This window comes from Eretmochelys imbricata, chromosome 2 (genome assembly GCF_965152235.1).
Source record: "Eretmochelys imbricata isolate rEreImb1 chromosome 2, rEreImb1.hap1, whole genome shotgun sequence".
Taxonomy (NCBI): domain Eukaryota; kingdom Metazoa; phylum Chordata; order Testudines; family Cheloniidae; genus Eretmochelys; species Eretmochelys imbricata.
In genome coordinates, this window is record NC_135573.1 from 158333028 (window position 1) to 158348194 (window position 15167).

The window sequence follows — 15167 nt, forward strand, 5'->3', positions numbered from 1 at the left end:
TGGGGACAGGACCGGAGCGGGGCTTGGTGGCACTCCCTCCCTTCCCCCTCGGGGGGCTGGGCTCATGCCCTGCCGTGCCCCTCTCAAACATTCCTCTGTGCCCCCCTAAGGGGACCTCTGCTTTAGGGCCTGCAGAAGTATATGAGGAGGGGGGATATTTGGCCCTTAGAACTATTTCAGACTTCCTGTTCAGGATGACAGTATGGCATTACTACACATACAGAATATGTTTGCAACCATAATGACCAGAAATTTTAAAAGAGCTTAGAATTCTGCAGAAATTGGTGAAGTTACAAGAGAAATTCTAATGGCTTTCTTGAAACTTCGTACAGTTTTTGGAAGTATACTATTTCTTAATTTTGATGTGTTTCAGACAATGCAAAGCCATGCTGCAGTGTTCCGAACAGGCTCAGTACTACAGGAAGGCTGTGAGAAACTCAGCCACATTTATCGTGATTTGGATGATCTGAAGACATTTGACAGAGGTAATGAGATATCGTTAGAAAATACTTCTACAGTGGTTTGTGTATTTGAGTATTTTCATTTTGTTACCTGTGGGTGTACTTATTTTCCAAGTGTTGAGACTCTGTGTGTGTGTGTATGTAGTTCTACGTTGACAGGTATTTTCAGCTAAAAAGAATTAGGTATAAAAATTAATTAGCTTGAGCCACAGTTTCAAAACATTATTTGGTTGTCTTGACCATTGTGAATTTGCATGAAACATTTTAAAGAGATTTCGTTTAAATGTTTTAAAGAATGTGTGTGTAGATTAGAAAGTCAGGTGTTCATGAATGTGAGGTTTTTGTTTTCTACTTTGTGTAGGCTAGCTAACACTTTTCAAATTTGACTACAGAAAATACCATTACCTCCCAGGGGACTTGTATACCATTTTTTACCTCAAATACACAGAAAGCTATTGGAGTCTTCTCAATTTATTATAAATAAATCGTGAAAACGGGCTTTTTTCATGCAAGTGTAATATCAACCTGTTCTTATAACAATGTTCAGGTATATATGTATTTTAAAAACAGACATTGCACACAAAAATCCAGTTTTGCTGAACTCTCTGAGGATTTAACCTTTTTCCTTTTAAAACAAATAGGATGAGTTTATTAAATAAAATGACAAGACATAATCATCTGTAAATTCTTTTTTTCCTCCTTTTCTGCAATTTGTGTCTTTCTGTAGCTGCTTTTAGAGATGTGCCTTAAACTGAGTATTCGGAAGTGGCCCTCTTACAGGCTGTAGTGCTTGCCAAACACCAAGAAGAGGAAAAGCCTGATGTAGAACTTAGAACCTAGGGATGAGTGGCATGATGCCAGTGCATCTGTGATCCCTGCAATTGGATTGTACAGTGTCCTAAAGAGAGACTGCATCCATCCTGTATGGATAGAGGATACCAGTAAAATTCTGCTGGAAAAACTTTTGCCCAGCTACCCCCAAGGATTTTTTTTAAAAATGACCTTAATTAATTTTGCAGCCAAATCTTGTGATCTGAAACAAACTGCTTGAGTGTGAGGACAGAACTGTGTTTTGACATGTAGCATGCAAGATTCTACCTTGTTTTTGGTACACTCAGTCTTGAATAGTATGTCTTTTTGACTCAGAGGTAATTGAGTTTGGTCTCACAATTGTCTCTAGTAGTCACAGGCACATATCTCAAAGCCCCTATATACTTTTGCACAGTTAAGCAGGATTGTCAGTTTATGAAAGATGCAATACTGGAAGAGAGAGCTTTGCAGGCTGTGACTGAGATGTGCTGATAATTGCATAGTGAAGCTTGCCCTGTGACTACAGTGCTCTGTTTCCTAAGTACCAACAAAAAGAGAGAAAAATTGAGCTGAAGTTCTTACAATTGTTGCTAGAATATTTTTTCAAATTAGTGTAATATCTTGTTAGGTATTGTATGGAATACTGACTTAGTGGAGACCTTGGAACTGCAAAATTTGATGCTGTGTGCTATGCAGACTATTTATGGTGCTGAGGCTCGGAAAGAATCTCGTGGTGCTCATGCCAGAGAAGACTACAAGGTGCTTATGTACTTTATAACTTCATAAATGGGACCAACTTTTCTCAACAAACAAATACCTCTTGGTCTTGATCAATTGTACTTGAGTTTGGGGGTGTGATTTTTTTTTTCAGTGTGCATTGTTTATTCCTAAAAGTCACATAAATTAGACTCTTATTTAAGTGTTCCTAATGTTGGCTTAAAGCTTGTGATACTAGTTTGTGGTCTGAATTATGAGTAAATCCAAATTACCCTTTCACACCCCTTGATCCAGTAATCAGCTGGGTATTGATGTGATGAAAGCACAGCTCCTAGTCAGTCCTATTGAATCTTACTGTTGAAGTACTGATAAAGAAGATAAGAACAGTAATGATTTGGTCACTGGATACATAAAAAGGATTGAAAACCGTTAAGCATTATATGCAGACATCACTCTCTAGAATTTCCACAAACTTCCACAATCCAACTTAACTTGCTGAAACTCTGGAAATGATTTTAAAATAAAAGCAGGAACTGACATAAAATTTAGTAAAATAGGTTAATATTAGCCTACACTTGGTAAAATGCATTATAATCGGAAGAGACCTAATCTTGAAGGATGTTATTAAATGCATTTGCAAACTGCAATTTCTGGTCTACAGCATGATACTTTCTTTTTACTGCTTAGGTAAGAGTAGATGAATATGATTTTTCCAAGCCAATCCAAGGGCAACAGAAAAGACCATTTGAAGAGCATTGGAGAAAACACACCCTTTCTTATGTGGATGTCAAGACTGGGAAGGTATGTTGGCTCTGGGCTCGGAGGGGTTTTTGTCCCATCCTGTTGCTGTCAGTGGGGTGGAAATTGCGTGATTGCAGTGGAAATGAGTTGAAGTTTCTCCATAAAGTACCACATTCAGTTTTTCTAAATTACAACACTTCTGCTTTGAGTATATGAAGAACTAAATGTACAAGATGGTACAAGAGCCATTCCTGGTGACCATCACTGAATTGCTTTTTAGCAATTGACTTTGCACTTGGAGTAGGAATTGGAATAGTTTTTCAGCTTAGAACAGACTAGTTCAAAGTTCTTATCATTATGCACTGGTAATACATGTTTTGATGCTTAGCATAAATCATTTATGGATTCAAAAAGAAATGTAATAAAAATCTGTGGTCTTACAAACTCCCTCCTGAGATGATCTACAGTATCCCTCCAATGTGAAATACTGAGGATCACCTCCCCCTCCAAGTGATTAACCTCTTTAGTTGGCCAGAAGGGTTATTGTTGAGTGACATGAGGCACTCTTCCCCCAAAGACAGACTGTGCCTCCAAATGCTCCAAGACCCTGCTGGCTCTGGAGGTAAGAAGGGAACTAGAAATAAATCTTGCTTATTAGAGCTGCTCAAAGTTTTATTTTTTATTTTATTTGAAACACTTTGATTTTAAAACATTGCTTTTTCACTAAACTCTTTTTTGCAAGTTTTTTTTCCTTTTTAGTCAATTTTCTAGTTTTGATGCAGTACAAGAAATGGAAAAACTAAAGTTTTGTTTGTCAAAAAAATGTTTTTTGAGGAACTGTAGAAATTTGTTTTCTAAACTTTCCACAATACTGGCAATTTTTGACCAATTCTATTTTTTTTATATTAGGGCAGTTCCAATTCTTTTTCATTATTGGGATTTAGCAGTAATTATGAATATTTTTCATGTTATCTTCTGGATTTGATGCAGTGGTTTGCTTTGCCTTAATTAAGACACTTTCTTATATTTGTAGGTTACTTTGAGATACAGACCTGTAATTGACAAAACTTTAAATGAAGAAGACTGTGCAACAGTTCCACCCGCTATTCGTTCCTACTAATGATGGTTAGCTATGTAAATCAGCTTATGTAATTATGTATATGTCTGTCAAAGCTTGCTGGTATATGTGAACATATTAAGTGTTCTCTTATTCAGAAAGCTACTGTTATGTTAGTGATGATTGAAGAATGCTGTCTAGAGATTTCTCACTCATACTCTGCTCGGTGGCTAGGATATCCCATTAAACCAAAGTGCACAAAGCTGTACGCTGATACTCTTTCATCCCTCTGTCAAAACATTTGAAGTGAACATACAGAACTAATGCCAAAATAAAATCTAAAACAGCCCTGCCTACTTTTTATAGTTTTTTTAACCTCTGGAGCTCTGCACATCAAAATAAATGCATAAAATTTATTTCAAATAAGGGGCTACTGTAATGTGCTGCTTGAGACTTGCATTTCATGATTGGGTTGAGATTTAAAGTTAAGCTTCTAGGACAGTAACTTTGCTCTGTTACACATTATTTATTTGTTATAGTTGTGGGAACTGTAACTTTGAATTTCTAAACCTATGATTTAAAGCATCTATTCTGCTTGATTAGTGCACAATAGGGCTTTTTTATTTTTATTTATTTGAAGAAACCTGATTATTTTACTACAGTGCAAATTGTTTCCTTTGAGCAAATATTCTCTACTCAGAGGTAGACTGAATAATAAGCTGAACATATTCTTAGTCAAGTCAAAACCACTGGAAAAATTAAAGATTTATGGAATATTCCTATGGGGTATATATCTATGAGGATGGATAAATTAGACTGAATTCCCTAGAAAAGGACTTTTTGCTTCCTCCCTACCAAGAAATAAACAAAGGATTAGATTTATAGAACAGGGTTCTTTATAGCTTAACGTTGCTACAAAACATATACCATGCTTTATGTTAACAATATAAAATGAAAAACATACACTACAGAATTTCCTTAGTACACAAAAACATCTTGTCTGCTAATCTGGATGGGGATGACAAACATGAATATTGTAATTAAATACTGTTATGTATTCTGTATTTGCATGAAGAATTTCTTTTCTGTTTACTGACAAAAGGACTGCAGTGCAGTATATGTAATCCTCTAAAATTGAGTTATGAAACACTCCTTTACTCTTGATCAGCAGTTTTCAAAACTATGGGGTGGTCCTCTCAAGGGTGGCACGAACTGTGTGCTTTTTGTAAGAGCTCTGGCTGTCAGCCTGTGGTGGCTGGGGCTCATGCAGGAGGGCTGTGCACATCTGGGAGGTGGGGATAAAGGGACCAGTTGGAGCCCCACCACCCAGGCTCAGACTGTCCTGATCCCCACCCTCTGCCCCCACCCGCTAAACAGTTATAAGTTATATGAAATAGATTATTTTCAGGAATATTAGCAAAATTTTTGCTACAACTGAGAACTTAGTAAACCCTGGAGCCCTGCCTCCTCTTAATTTATATTCAGCTATCTGTCCTTATCAGTACATATCAAATTATTCTAGTATCATGTGTTACAAGCACTTCCATTTTTTTTAAATTGATTTTTACTATGATCAACATGGAAATACGTTGCTTGAAAGAAGGGATGATTCATCATAGCTTAAAAACTTTTAAGAAAAAGGAAGGACCAAAGCCTTCTTTCACTTGCAGAGGTTAACTGTCCTTTACTCAAAGTCCAATCTTAAACATGAGACGGATGGTTTTTTTCTACTTAATATAGTTTTTGCCTGTTGTCTAGCTCTCACTGGTTCCCTTACTGTGGCTGACATGCTGTCTATTCAGATGTGCTTCACTTCTCATTGCAGCTCATGAAATGAACTATCTTGAGTTACTAGGTTATATGTGCACATGATGGACAAATATTTCTGGCACATGGACACGTTGGCAGCGGGTCTGTGTATTAACAGGACTAAGATTTAATGAGTGGTCATGAAATGAGATTAATGTTAAAAGGAAGGGGCAAGTACAGCCTGGGTAAAAACAAATGTCAATAAAGCAAGGCCATGTATACGACAAGGCACGACTGAGAAGAAAGATAGCTTCTTCTAGGTGCGTTACTAGGATGAGGCAGGAGATGGTGGAGGTGTTCAAAGGATCAAGAAAGGATTTATCATTAGTTCTCTGAGCGCCTTAAAATTAATCCTCAGTAGCGCTTGTTGGCCATGGGACGCGGTGTCTTCATTGGAGAGAAAGCGCGAAGTTGCGATCTAGCCCTGGCGGTCCCGGCACCAACACAGGGCTGTGTCCGGCAGAGCCAGGCGGCGGGGCCCGGATCTCCGTTCCCGGGAGCGGTGCAGCAGTTCGGTCCACTTTACACCAGTCGGGCCGGGCAGCTCCCACCTGCCGCCCGCTCAAAGCAACTCTCCCGGGCGGGGGCTCCCAAGGCAGAGGCTGTTTTCCGGAAACAGCGGCCCCAGGCCGCCCCTTCTCCCCGCTCGCTCGATGAGTGGAAGCGGAGGCTGCGGCGGTAGCTGCGACCGGCCCGAGGCCCCAAGCGGAGCCCTGGTGACCGTTGTAAGGGCCGCGGGCGTCACCTCACCGCGACCCGCCTCAACAGGCCCCGGCGCTGCTCAGGGGTGGCCTGCGCGGAGACGCCATTATTTAATGAGGCGAAAGAGTCCCGTTCCTTGGGCCTCATCACCCAGGGGTATCGTCAAGCGCTCGGTCCCCGGCGCCCTGCCCCGGCCCGCGCACAACGCCCACGCGCCACTCCCACACGCCTGTCGCGAGCGCTGCGCATGCTCAGCTTTCCTCAGACATGCGTAGTAGCCCTCCAAGAGCTGCCGCGGAGAAGGGGGGAATTGGAACCGGCCCCACCCCTTGTTGCCCTTGTCGCGGCTTGGCAATTGGCTTCCGCGTGGTTGAGCCCGCCTCCTGGTGCCCGCTCCCAGCTGTTGATTGGTCCGCGTAGAGGCGGGCCTTCCTTTCCCAGGGCACTCGCTGTCAGAACGTAGCTGTGCCCCGCCCCTTTCCCGGCCCCCGTGTCACGGCTTCCGTGCTCCCGCTCGCCATGTACCGCTCACTCCGGCCCCTTCAGCGCCTAGGCAGCACGCGGGGGTTCCTCACGCTCCAGCTGCCGCCGCGCGCCGCTCTCCTGTGCCAGCCTCAGCAGCGGATGCTGCCGCCGCGCGCCGCCGGGATGGTGAGGACATGTCCGGGTCTCGCGCCGGGCACAGGGGGGAGGGGCGGTGACCTCTAATTGCTGCCGCCAGCCGCCCCTCGCCTCCCGGGCTGTGCGGGTGTCGAGATGAGGGGACGCGCTCCGGCCTGGCGAGCGGGTGCCTCGGGGCAGTGGGGCCACGGTCGAGCACCCCCCGCCCCCCAGCATCGGGCTACCGCGCGGGGCGGGTCTGGGGGACCCGAGTTTGACCCTGGGCCTATTAACCCCCCCACCCCCGCTGAGCTCGAGTCCCGCCGGGTCCGACACACCGGGCTTGGGAGAGCTCGGCTGCCGCTGGCGGAGCCTCGCCCTGAAGCGCCGGGACCCCGCGGTGGTGGGCGGCCCGAGCCGCGCTGGCGTCCCATCACCGCCGAGCAGGACGCGGGACCCGAAATAGCTCGGCTGGGTGGGCCTGGTGCGCGCATAGGTCTTGCACCGCTGTCGCTGGCTCCGGCCCTTTCATCTGGCCCTGGGACATGGCTGGGAGAAGCCGGTCGCCGTGAAGATAGGCGTGGATGGAAAATGCGCTCATGTCTTTAGTAGCTCTTCCTGGGGATGGGGCACCCTCGGCCACTGAAAACCCTTTGAACTGCAATGCTCACCCCAAGCTGATAGTCTGTGCACAGTCAGTTGCAGTAAATGAGGGCTATGCTGCAGTCTAAAAACACACAAACTGTGCAAATCCGGGTTTCAGAGTAGCAGCTGTGTTAGTTTGTATTCGCAAAAAGAAAAGGAGTATTAGTGGCACCTTTAGAGACTAACCAATTTATTTGAGCATAAGCTTTCCTGAGCTACAGCTCACTTCATCGGATGCATTCAGTGGAAAATACAGTGAAAACGGGTTTGTAAACCTGTCCATTAGAATTCTCTCCTGCACCTCCGGTTTCAGCCTCCTGTAATGTCACTTTCCAGATCTTCATAAAATTGTCAAAAGCTTCCAGGAAAAAGTGGGGAGTTAGGATAGGACATTTTTCCTAAAACAAGCTTTTTAAAATGTTGATTCTGTGTTTTTATGGTCTAATGGAGTACAAAGGACCAAACTTCCAAATTAACAAACCAAATGACAATATTCTGGACTGTGGGGGAGCTGGAATTTAATCTTTAACTTAAAACAAACAGACATGTAACTAATAAACCACTGGCCTATTATCACTCTGATAATTTTGTTTGTGTATCCCTCCATATTTTCCTAGCATGTTTTTTTGAGTTAATAAGATCTAATAAGTAATATGCATCCTCTGAGCTGTGCCAGACAAACATATGACTTGTACTGTAAGACAAGCTTTTAATGTCATTCATGATATAGTTGACTGACAATATTTAAACTCTTATTAAACAGTGAGTGGGAGACACCAGTTGTCCAAAGCTCCATTCTGATTGGACCTTACTGTTGTCACATCTGTGCTCCAGCTCACAACAGGGTATGCCTGGGACCTCATCCCTCAATTTAAAACTTAAGTTTATCCCTGTTCCTGTGTTCGTTCTTGGGTAAGAGCAAAAAAGGACTAGTGTAGTTAAAATAAACTGTTTGTCATAACCTCTGGTTTGAAGTAACTAAAAAAAAACCCAAAACGCATACAGGTTTTAGCTGCAAAACCAGTTAGTTCTGTAATCAATATTCACTTCTGCCTTTCCCAAAACTACTTTTTCTCCTTTGTTTTTTGCTGCCTAGCTGCCTGAGGAATGGAAGTACCGTGAAAACCCATATAGCTCGCTGACCCTTTTTGGTAGAGGGTAAAACTATGTTAATGAGAATACAGTAAAATCTAAGAGTTTGGATGTCTGATAACTAAGTTTCTGATAACTAAGCAGGAAGTTACAAAATAACTTCCTCACAAAAAGTAAAAGTGGAGGAGGAGCTCAAACAGCCTTCTGAGTGTGAATGGAAAGCTTTGTTGTTTTTGCTGATACAGACTAACACGGCAATCACTCTGAAACCTTTGTTTTGGTTTGTTTTTTACCCAAACGTTTCTTGTAGCAAAGGTCTTCTGAAAGAGCACACTTCTTCAATCATAACTGAAGGGTTTTCACAAGAAGCACTTTGTTTAGTCACCTGAAGATAGTAATAATCATCCAGTTCTTGATTCCTTCCTTACACTGCAAAATCATAAAGATGTGAAGTAAAACTTAAGGAGCAGAAAATGTCTTTAAACTCTCAAACAAGTTGTATCAAAGATGGATAACTTCTCATAAATCACCTTTGCTAACTTAATTGACAAAAGAAAGTATGGAAAAATCTTCAGGGGCATAAGTGGAACTAATGACATTTAAATATTCTTAATTCTCCAAACTGTCACCTGTGATTTAGGACAGAAGAGAAAAGGTGTATATAATGGTTCCCTATTTTTTTCATTATTGGGAGCTACTTCTTACGCTGGAAGGATACATTGCAAACAAACTGCACTTTGTAAAGTTTTTTTTTTTTGGGGGGGGGGGATGGGGATGGGAAGGGAGGAATGAAAAATCAAAGAGCAGATACAAACCACTTCGAGATGTGCACTTTTCCTGGTGTCAGAAGATATGTACACCAATGTACCTACACCCTGCCATGACTTTCTGCTGTTTTGCTACCATAGAGCATAGAGCTAAACTGCACATCATTTAAAGTGATATATTTTAAACTGAGGCAGGAAATGCAGCATTCCTTCTCTCCTCAGTTGAGTGCTACAAAATATACCTTTCTGGTTTCCAGACTTTCAAAAGTTGCAACCTGATAGTTATAATGTAAGCAACAAATAAAACTAAAACTTTGAAACCTTTTCTGTGTCAGAAGAGCAGTTTTTTTATTGTGCTTTGCTGCACAAATACAGCATAAATGAAATGAGGTTGAAAGAAATCTTTCTAAAAACTGCTGCTTGTTGAAACGAATAGAATTTTTCACAGTAGGCATTATTGCGATTGTCCTACCCTTTTGAGTTCTCCATTGCATTATGGTGCAATAAGTTTTAACATCAAAATAGTTAGTCACTAGCTAAGAGCTAGAGGTACAGTTATGTTTACTTAGATTACTTAAGTTCTGAACTGTGTTTTTGGCCAGAGGACATGCGAGTAGGACTTTGACAAGCTGGGCTTTATTCTATAGGGTAGAGAATGTCAGTTCTGAGCTGTGCCTTGTAGGAGGCTTAACGCAGCAGGTTTAAACCTCCGTGACACAGAAAAGCTGGAGTAGGACTGATTTTAATCCTGAGCAAGGCTTGGTCTACACTACAGAGTTAAGAACAAGCATCTTACATCTACCTAACTCTAAGTGTCTACACTACAACGTTGCTCCCACCGATGTAAGTCACCCACTACACTGACCTAATAACTCCACCACTGCGAGAGGTGTAGCTCTTAGATCCAGTGTGGATTTGATTTAATCATGGATTTCTACATAAAAGTGCATTCTTTTTGGTTGTTATAATCTTAATACATATTCTTCACAACTTCACAAGATGTATGTTTCATTTTTAGAAGGTACACACTGTACATTTTAAAGTGATTTATTTTGAAAACTTTTCAGGTTAGTTTTACAGCTATATCAGAAAATGAATGATTGGTTATTTCATTTACCAAAGGTAATTGAAGCAGATATTTATGAAGTAATTGAGAGGTGAACTATCTCCAATTCAACAGGTTAATCATTAATATTTGGAGGATTTTCTTGCCATGCTGTATTAGGAGGAGAACATCACCAGACAGACACTTAAATTGTTTTAACTAACTAAAACAACAACGTTATGTATTCTGGATTGTTTTTCAACAGCAAACATATAATATTTTAACAAAACAAGCATATGAATTTTTGAATTTAGTTAAACATTCAAGTTTTTTAAAATCAGGTTTTTGTTAACTATTTTAGTTAAAAACAATTTTAAATGAAATATTTTTTTTGTCAGCCAGGTCAACATGAGAAACTTAAAATATTGGCTTCTGCAGCTAACTCAGTCATCTTCACTTGCATTTTCCTGTTTGTTCATAATCTGGAAAAGAAAAACAAGCTTTCCTGCTTTTTCAGGTCTCAAACAATTTCTACATTTGGAATGAATTAGTCCAAAGGAAGAAAATATTCTTTCTACCACGGCAGAAGAAGCTACTGCTGTTAAAAGTGAGATTATCACTTCAGTCTCTGAATCCAAGTGCTTAAGTGACTTCCACCAGTTCACTGGTGTGACTTTCTTTAAAACATCATCAGCAAACACATATTTCTTGAATGGTTCACCCTTAGCTCTGAAGTTTATTATAGTTGGCATGATGGAGGGATAATTGCTGGATGTTCCTGTCATAGTCAACTCCTCTTTTTCAGCAGTTAAGGTTTGACCCTGGTACCAAGTATTGAGAATATTTGCAAGAAAATGAGCTAGAGATAGTACTCGTCCCATTCTTTTTTGTAATGCTTGTAATTTAACTCCGTCATTGCATATTTCTCTTTTTAAGATCTCACTCAGTTCCTTCCAAATTTCAATGGCGTCGGCAATAAAACAGCTATTTCCCTGCATTTTGTTCAAGGCTACAGAAATAGGCTTCAGAGTACTCAGCATGTGTTCGACGTTTCTCTTAAGCCCAGTGTTGAGAACTTTGGCTGTGACAGTGCCATCTATTTTTTCACGATTTTGTTCACAAACTGTCATCAGATTAGGCCAGTTCTTGCTATAGTGCTCAAAACAGTCCACTACTGAGTTCCATCGCACGTCTTGTGGGAGAGTTAGCTTGGTTCCTCCCACTTTTTTCAGAGCAGCTGCTACAAAGTGGTTGTTACAGAAGTATTTTGCAATTTCAGCAACAACCTTAGCCCTTCTTTCTGGAACACTGAAGTCTTTGGCTAGGAGGTGCATCAAATGAGCACTGTAACCATATATTATTAGACTGGGACTCTCTTCTAAATAATTTCTTCTCATCTTGGATACATTTGCAGCATTGTCTGTGACCAAGCTGCATACTAGACATTTGAATTTTTTTTCAGTTTGTGTTAGCTTTTACTGCTACTTCTTGTAAGTATTCTGTTGTGTGTGCCTTTCCTGATGTATCAATTGTTTCTGTAAGAAAGACATTCCCTCCTTTTGTTGTCACACAAGCACATACAACAGGATCGTTGTGGACATTGCTCCACCCATCAAGACTCAGGTTAACAATTTCACCCTCTAGACCTTTTGCACACTGCTCAATTTCTCTTTCTTACACTTATCCAGCAATTAGCAGATGTCACAGGCACTGTTGGGTGGACTGTATCCTGGTCTTACTGACTGAACCATGTTAGTGAAGTGTGGGTTCTCGATCACATGGAAAAGAGAGTTTGTTGCATAAACTAACTGAGCAATTCTTTTATCAGTTACCTCTTTTTGTAATCTCCTGGTTCTTATGACAGACTTATCTATGGTTGTTTCTGGATGATGGAGATTTTTTTTTCTTTTTGCTACAGGTGATATACTGTGGCTATGTGACATACATGATGTGGCTGAAACACTGTCATTGGCAGATAACTCTGAAACTATAGAAAATGATGGTGACCTTGAAGGTGGATAGTCTTCAGAATCCTGTATGTTGAGGATGGATTCTCTGAATCAAAATAAGTCAATGCAGTTATTTAATTCTTACCATACTGCTCATTTAGTATTACTCATTGCATTCACTGACACTCAGTACTACTTTAAAGGTGAAATTGTAAAAGGAAGCTCTGCCTATTTCAGTTATTTATTTTTATCACAACTGCATCTATAATGATAGTACCATAGAGTAACTACTATATGTTTTGCTCAAACATGAGAATTCAAGAATAGTCCAGAAGGAACACAGGCCGTGCTTAAAAAAGAAGTATGAAATAAAAAAAAATGACCAACCTGAAGATCCTGCATGTTCAGACGTGTTCCTTTCATCATCTTCAACGCAGCTTCCTCCTGAGAAGGAATACTTCTCATGATGTTGTTTCATTCAGGCAACTGGGCTTCGCATTTCTTTGTTGCACTGTTTGTATTTTGCACTCGTGCCGTTTTTACCCACTGGAAGAGGAACTTCATTAAAATATTCCCAAACTGGGTCTCTCTTATGGCCTGCTGCGATTATAGATTTTCCCTTCTAGTGAGAGAATGGTATGGTAGATCTCAAATCAATGAAGGCTACACTCAGAAAGACCTCAAGACTTCTGGAATATGCTGCTGAAACAGTTTCACTTTTGTTTCTACTGCCTGTCCTTCCCTTCTAACATTTATCTCCAGACTTCTTCTCCTTGTCCAGATCTATTCCGCCCCCAACAATCTTCTGTTCATTGAACTTTTTGAAACTTTGCACTTTTAGAGAGGTAAGGGATTCACTTTGTGTACACTGATTAGATAGAAAGATTAACCTAAATAATCTATACAGAAGCCCCTGGAACCCCATAAGATTGGGTCCCTAATCCATGTACTATTGGAACTCATTTACAAAACTTTTCTTAAACATGACATGAATATATTGCCTCATACTATAGAATTAGAATTTATATCCCCTATTCCATGATGAGATATCTTTGAGCTACTGTATAATGTATCTTAATTTAAACTATTTTTAGATCGTTTTTTCCTCAAAAAGCATTTTATCAAAAAAATCTGATTTAAGTGAAAAAAAATCTTCTTTTTTTAAATCAATTATTTTTATCCACCCTGCTTAGATCAATGTGATTAGGGTGACGCAGATGTCTGTGTAGATACTGTGTTTCTTACATCTCCTGTGGTCTGGGATCCCTGTGTGGGGTGGGAAGGGGCTACAGCTGTCAGTGTCTCACAATGCCCCACACAGTTAAGGTGGCATAGTGTGAACATGAACCACTGCAGTAATTACTGTGGTGCCTGTACATTGACCTAACTTCAATCAACTTAATTTTGTAGATCAGACAAGGCCTAAATCAGCAAGCAGAAAATCTTGTTTTAAATAATGGATTTTAATCTTGTTTTATATTTGCACTTTTTAGTTATTTTTCTTAAAGGAATTAAGACACTTTTAGATAAGTAATTATATAGCTTCACACGTGTATTCAGATTCTTAATTTTTATATTTGTATTATCTTAGAAAATGGTGAATGATTCATTTCTTATTTACTAGATTATTTTTCTTGTGATTTGTGTAAAGCTGCATTTGGATGGAAATTGGAAATCAATTAAGAATACACAAACAGTATTCAAAAAAATGCGTTGGTAGTTAACTAAAACTACCTTAAATGTGCTGGATGTATAAACACTTATTCTTATCAAAACCTGTCTTACATTTAAAATTAACTGATTTATTAAACATATGAAGTATTAACGTAGTCAGTTGATTTTTTTTCCTATGCATCGTGTCCTTCAGGATTTTAGAAGTAGTAGATCACATTCTTTCACACCTCATTTTTATTCATAGATTGGAAGAGGAAAGCAGTGTTTCTGCTTTTTCAACTCCCCATCAGTTTCTCCCCTCTAGTAATTGAACTAAACTAGCTGAATAAACAGAAATGAAGAAAGTATTCTGTCTTTACCTGCAGAGGAGGCTATTTGCTGTCAAAAGCTGGTTTAGCATTTCAGCAAACTCTGGTTTTATATGCTTAGCCAGTGACTTCCACCAGTTTGTTGATTTGATATTCTTTAATACTTGACAGCAAATGTACTGCTTGAATATTTTTATTTAATTGATTTTAATATAGTAAGTTTAAACCTTAATATATGTTGGTCATAATTTCAAATTTAGTTTCAAATAGGTTTATTTTTAATAACGTATTTAATTTATTTAAATAAATAAAAATAGCATTTCTAATTTTTTTAAAAGTTACCGAATCTACTCGTTCATAAGCCGAATATTTTTGGTAAAAAAGTGACGCATCAAAGAGCGGGGGTCAGCTTATAAACGGGTCTACATCAAAATTTGATGATTTTAAACTCTATGAAATAATTGAATTGAATATCTAATACATTGTCATTTTGTTTACCTGGAGCACCTGCAGGCAGGTTCCATGCCTGCAGACGCTCCATGTAAACAAAACATCCTGACCTGCCAGCAGCTTACCCTGACGGGCCGGGAGCCAAAGTTTGCCAACCACTGAAATATAGGGTCGGCTTATGAAAGGGTCATACAGTTTTTATTATTTTTATCTATCCGTCTTGGGGGGTCGGCTTATAAACGAACGGGCTAATGAACGAGTATATACGGTAATTAATTTTTATCCATCCTGAAACAAATCACCCCAGCCATGCTTTTGTTATACCCTAACACAGAAGGCT

The 15167-nt window shown here is 40.0% G+C and overlaps 2 protein-coding genes across 2 annotated transcripts in view; both read left to right on the top strand.

Moving 5' to 3' along the window:
* SDHA (succinate dehydrogenase complex flavoprotein subunit A) overlaps positions 1-4142 on the top strand; it is a 31934-nt gene extending 27792 nt beyond the window's left edge. The window contains exons 12-15 of the mRNA XM_077810897.1: positions 374-485; positions 1900-2030; positions 2676-2789; positions 3763-4142. Coding sequence (XP_077667023.1) covers positions 374-485; positions 1900-2030; positions 2676-2789; positions 3763-3849 — 444 coding nt within the window. The 3' untranslated portion in view covers positions 3850-4142. The remainder of the gene's footprint in view (positions 1-373; positions 486-1899; positions 2031-2675; positions 2790-3762) is intronic.
* Positions 4143-6774: 2632 nt separating this feature from the next.
* FH (fumarate hydratase) overlaps positions 6775-15167 on the top strand; it is a 45257-nt gene continuing 36864 nt past the window's right edge. The window contains exon 1 of the mRNA XM_077810904.1: positions 6775-6948. Coding sequence (XP_077667030.1) covers positions 6817-6948 — 132 coding nt within the window. The 5' untranslated portion in view covers positions 6775-6816. The remainder of the gene's footprint in view (positions 6949-15167) is intronic.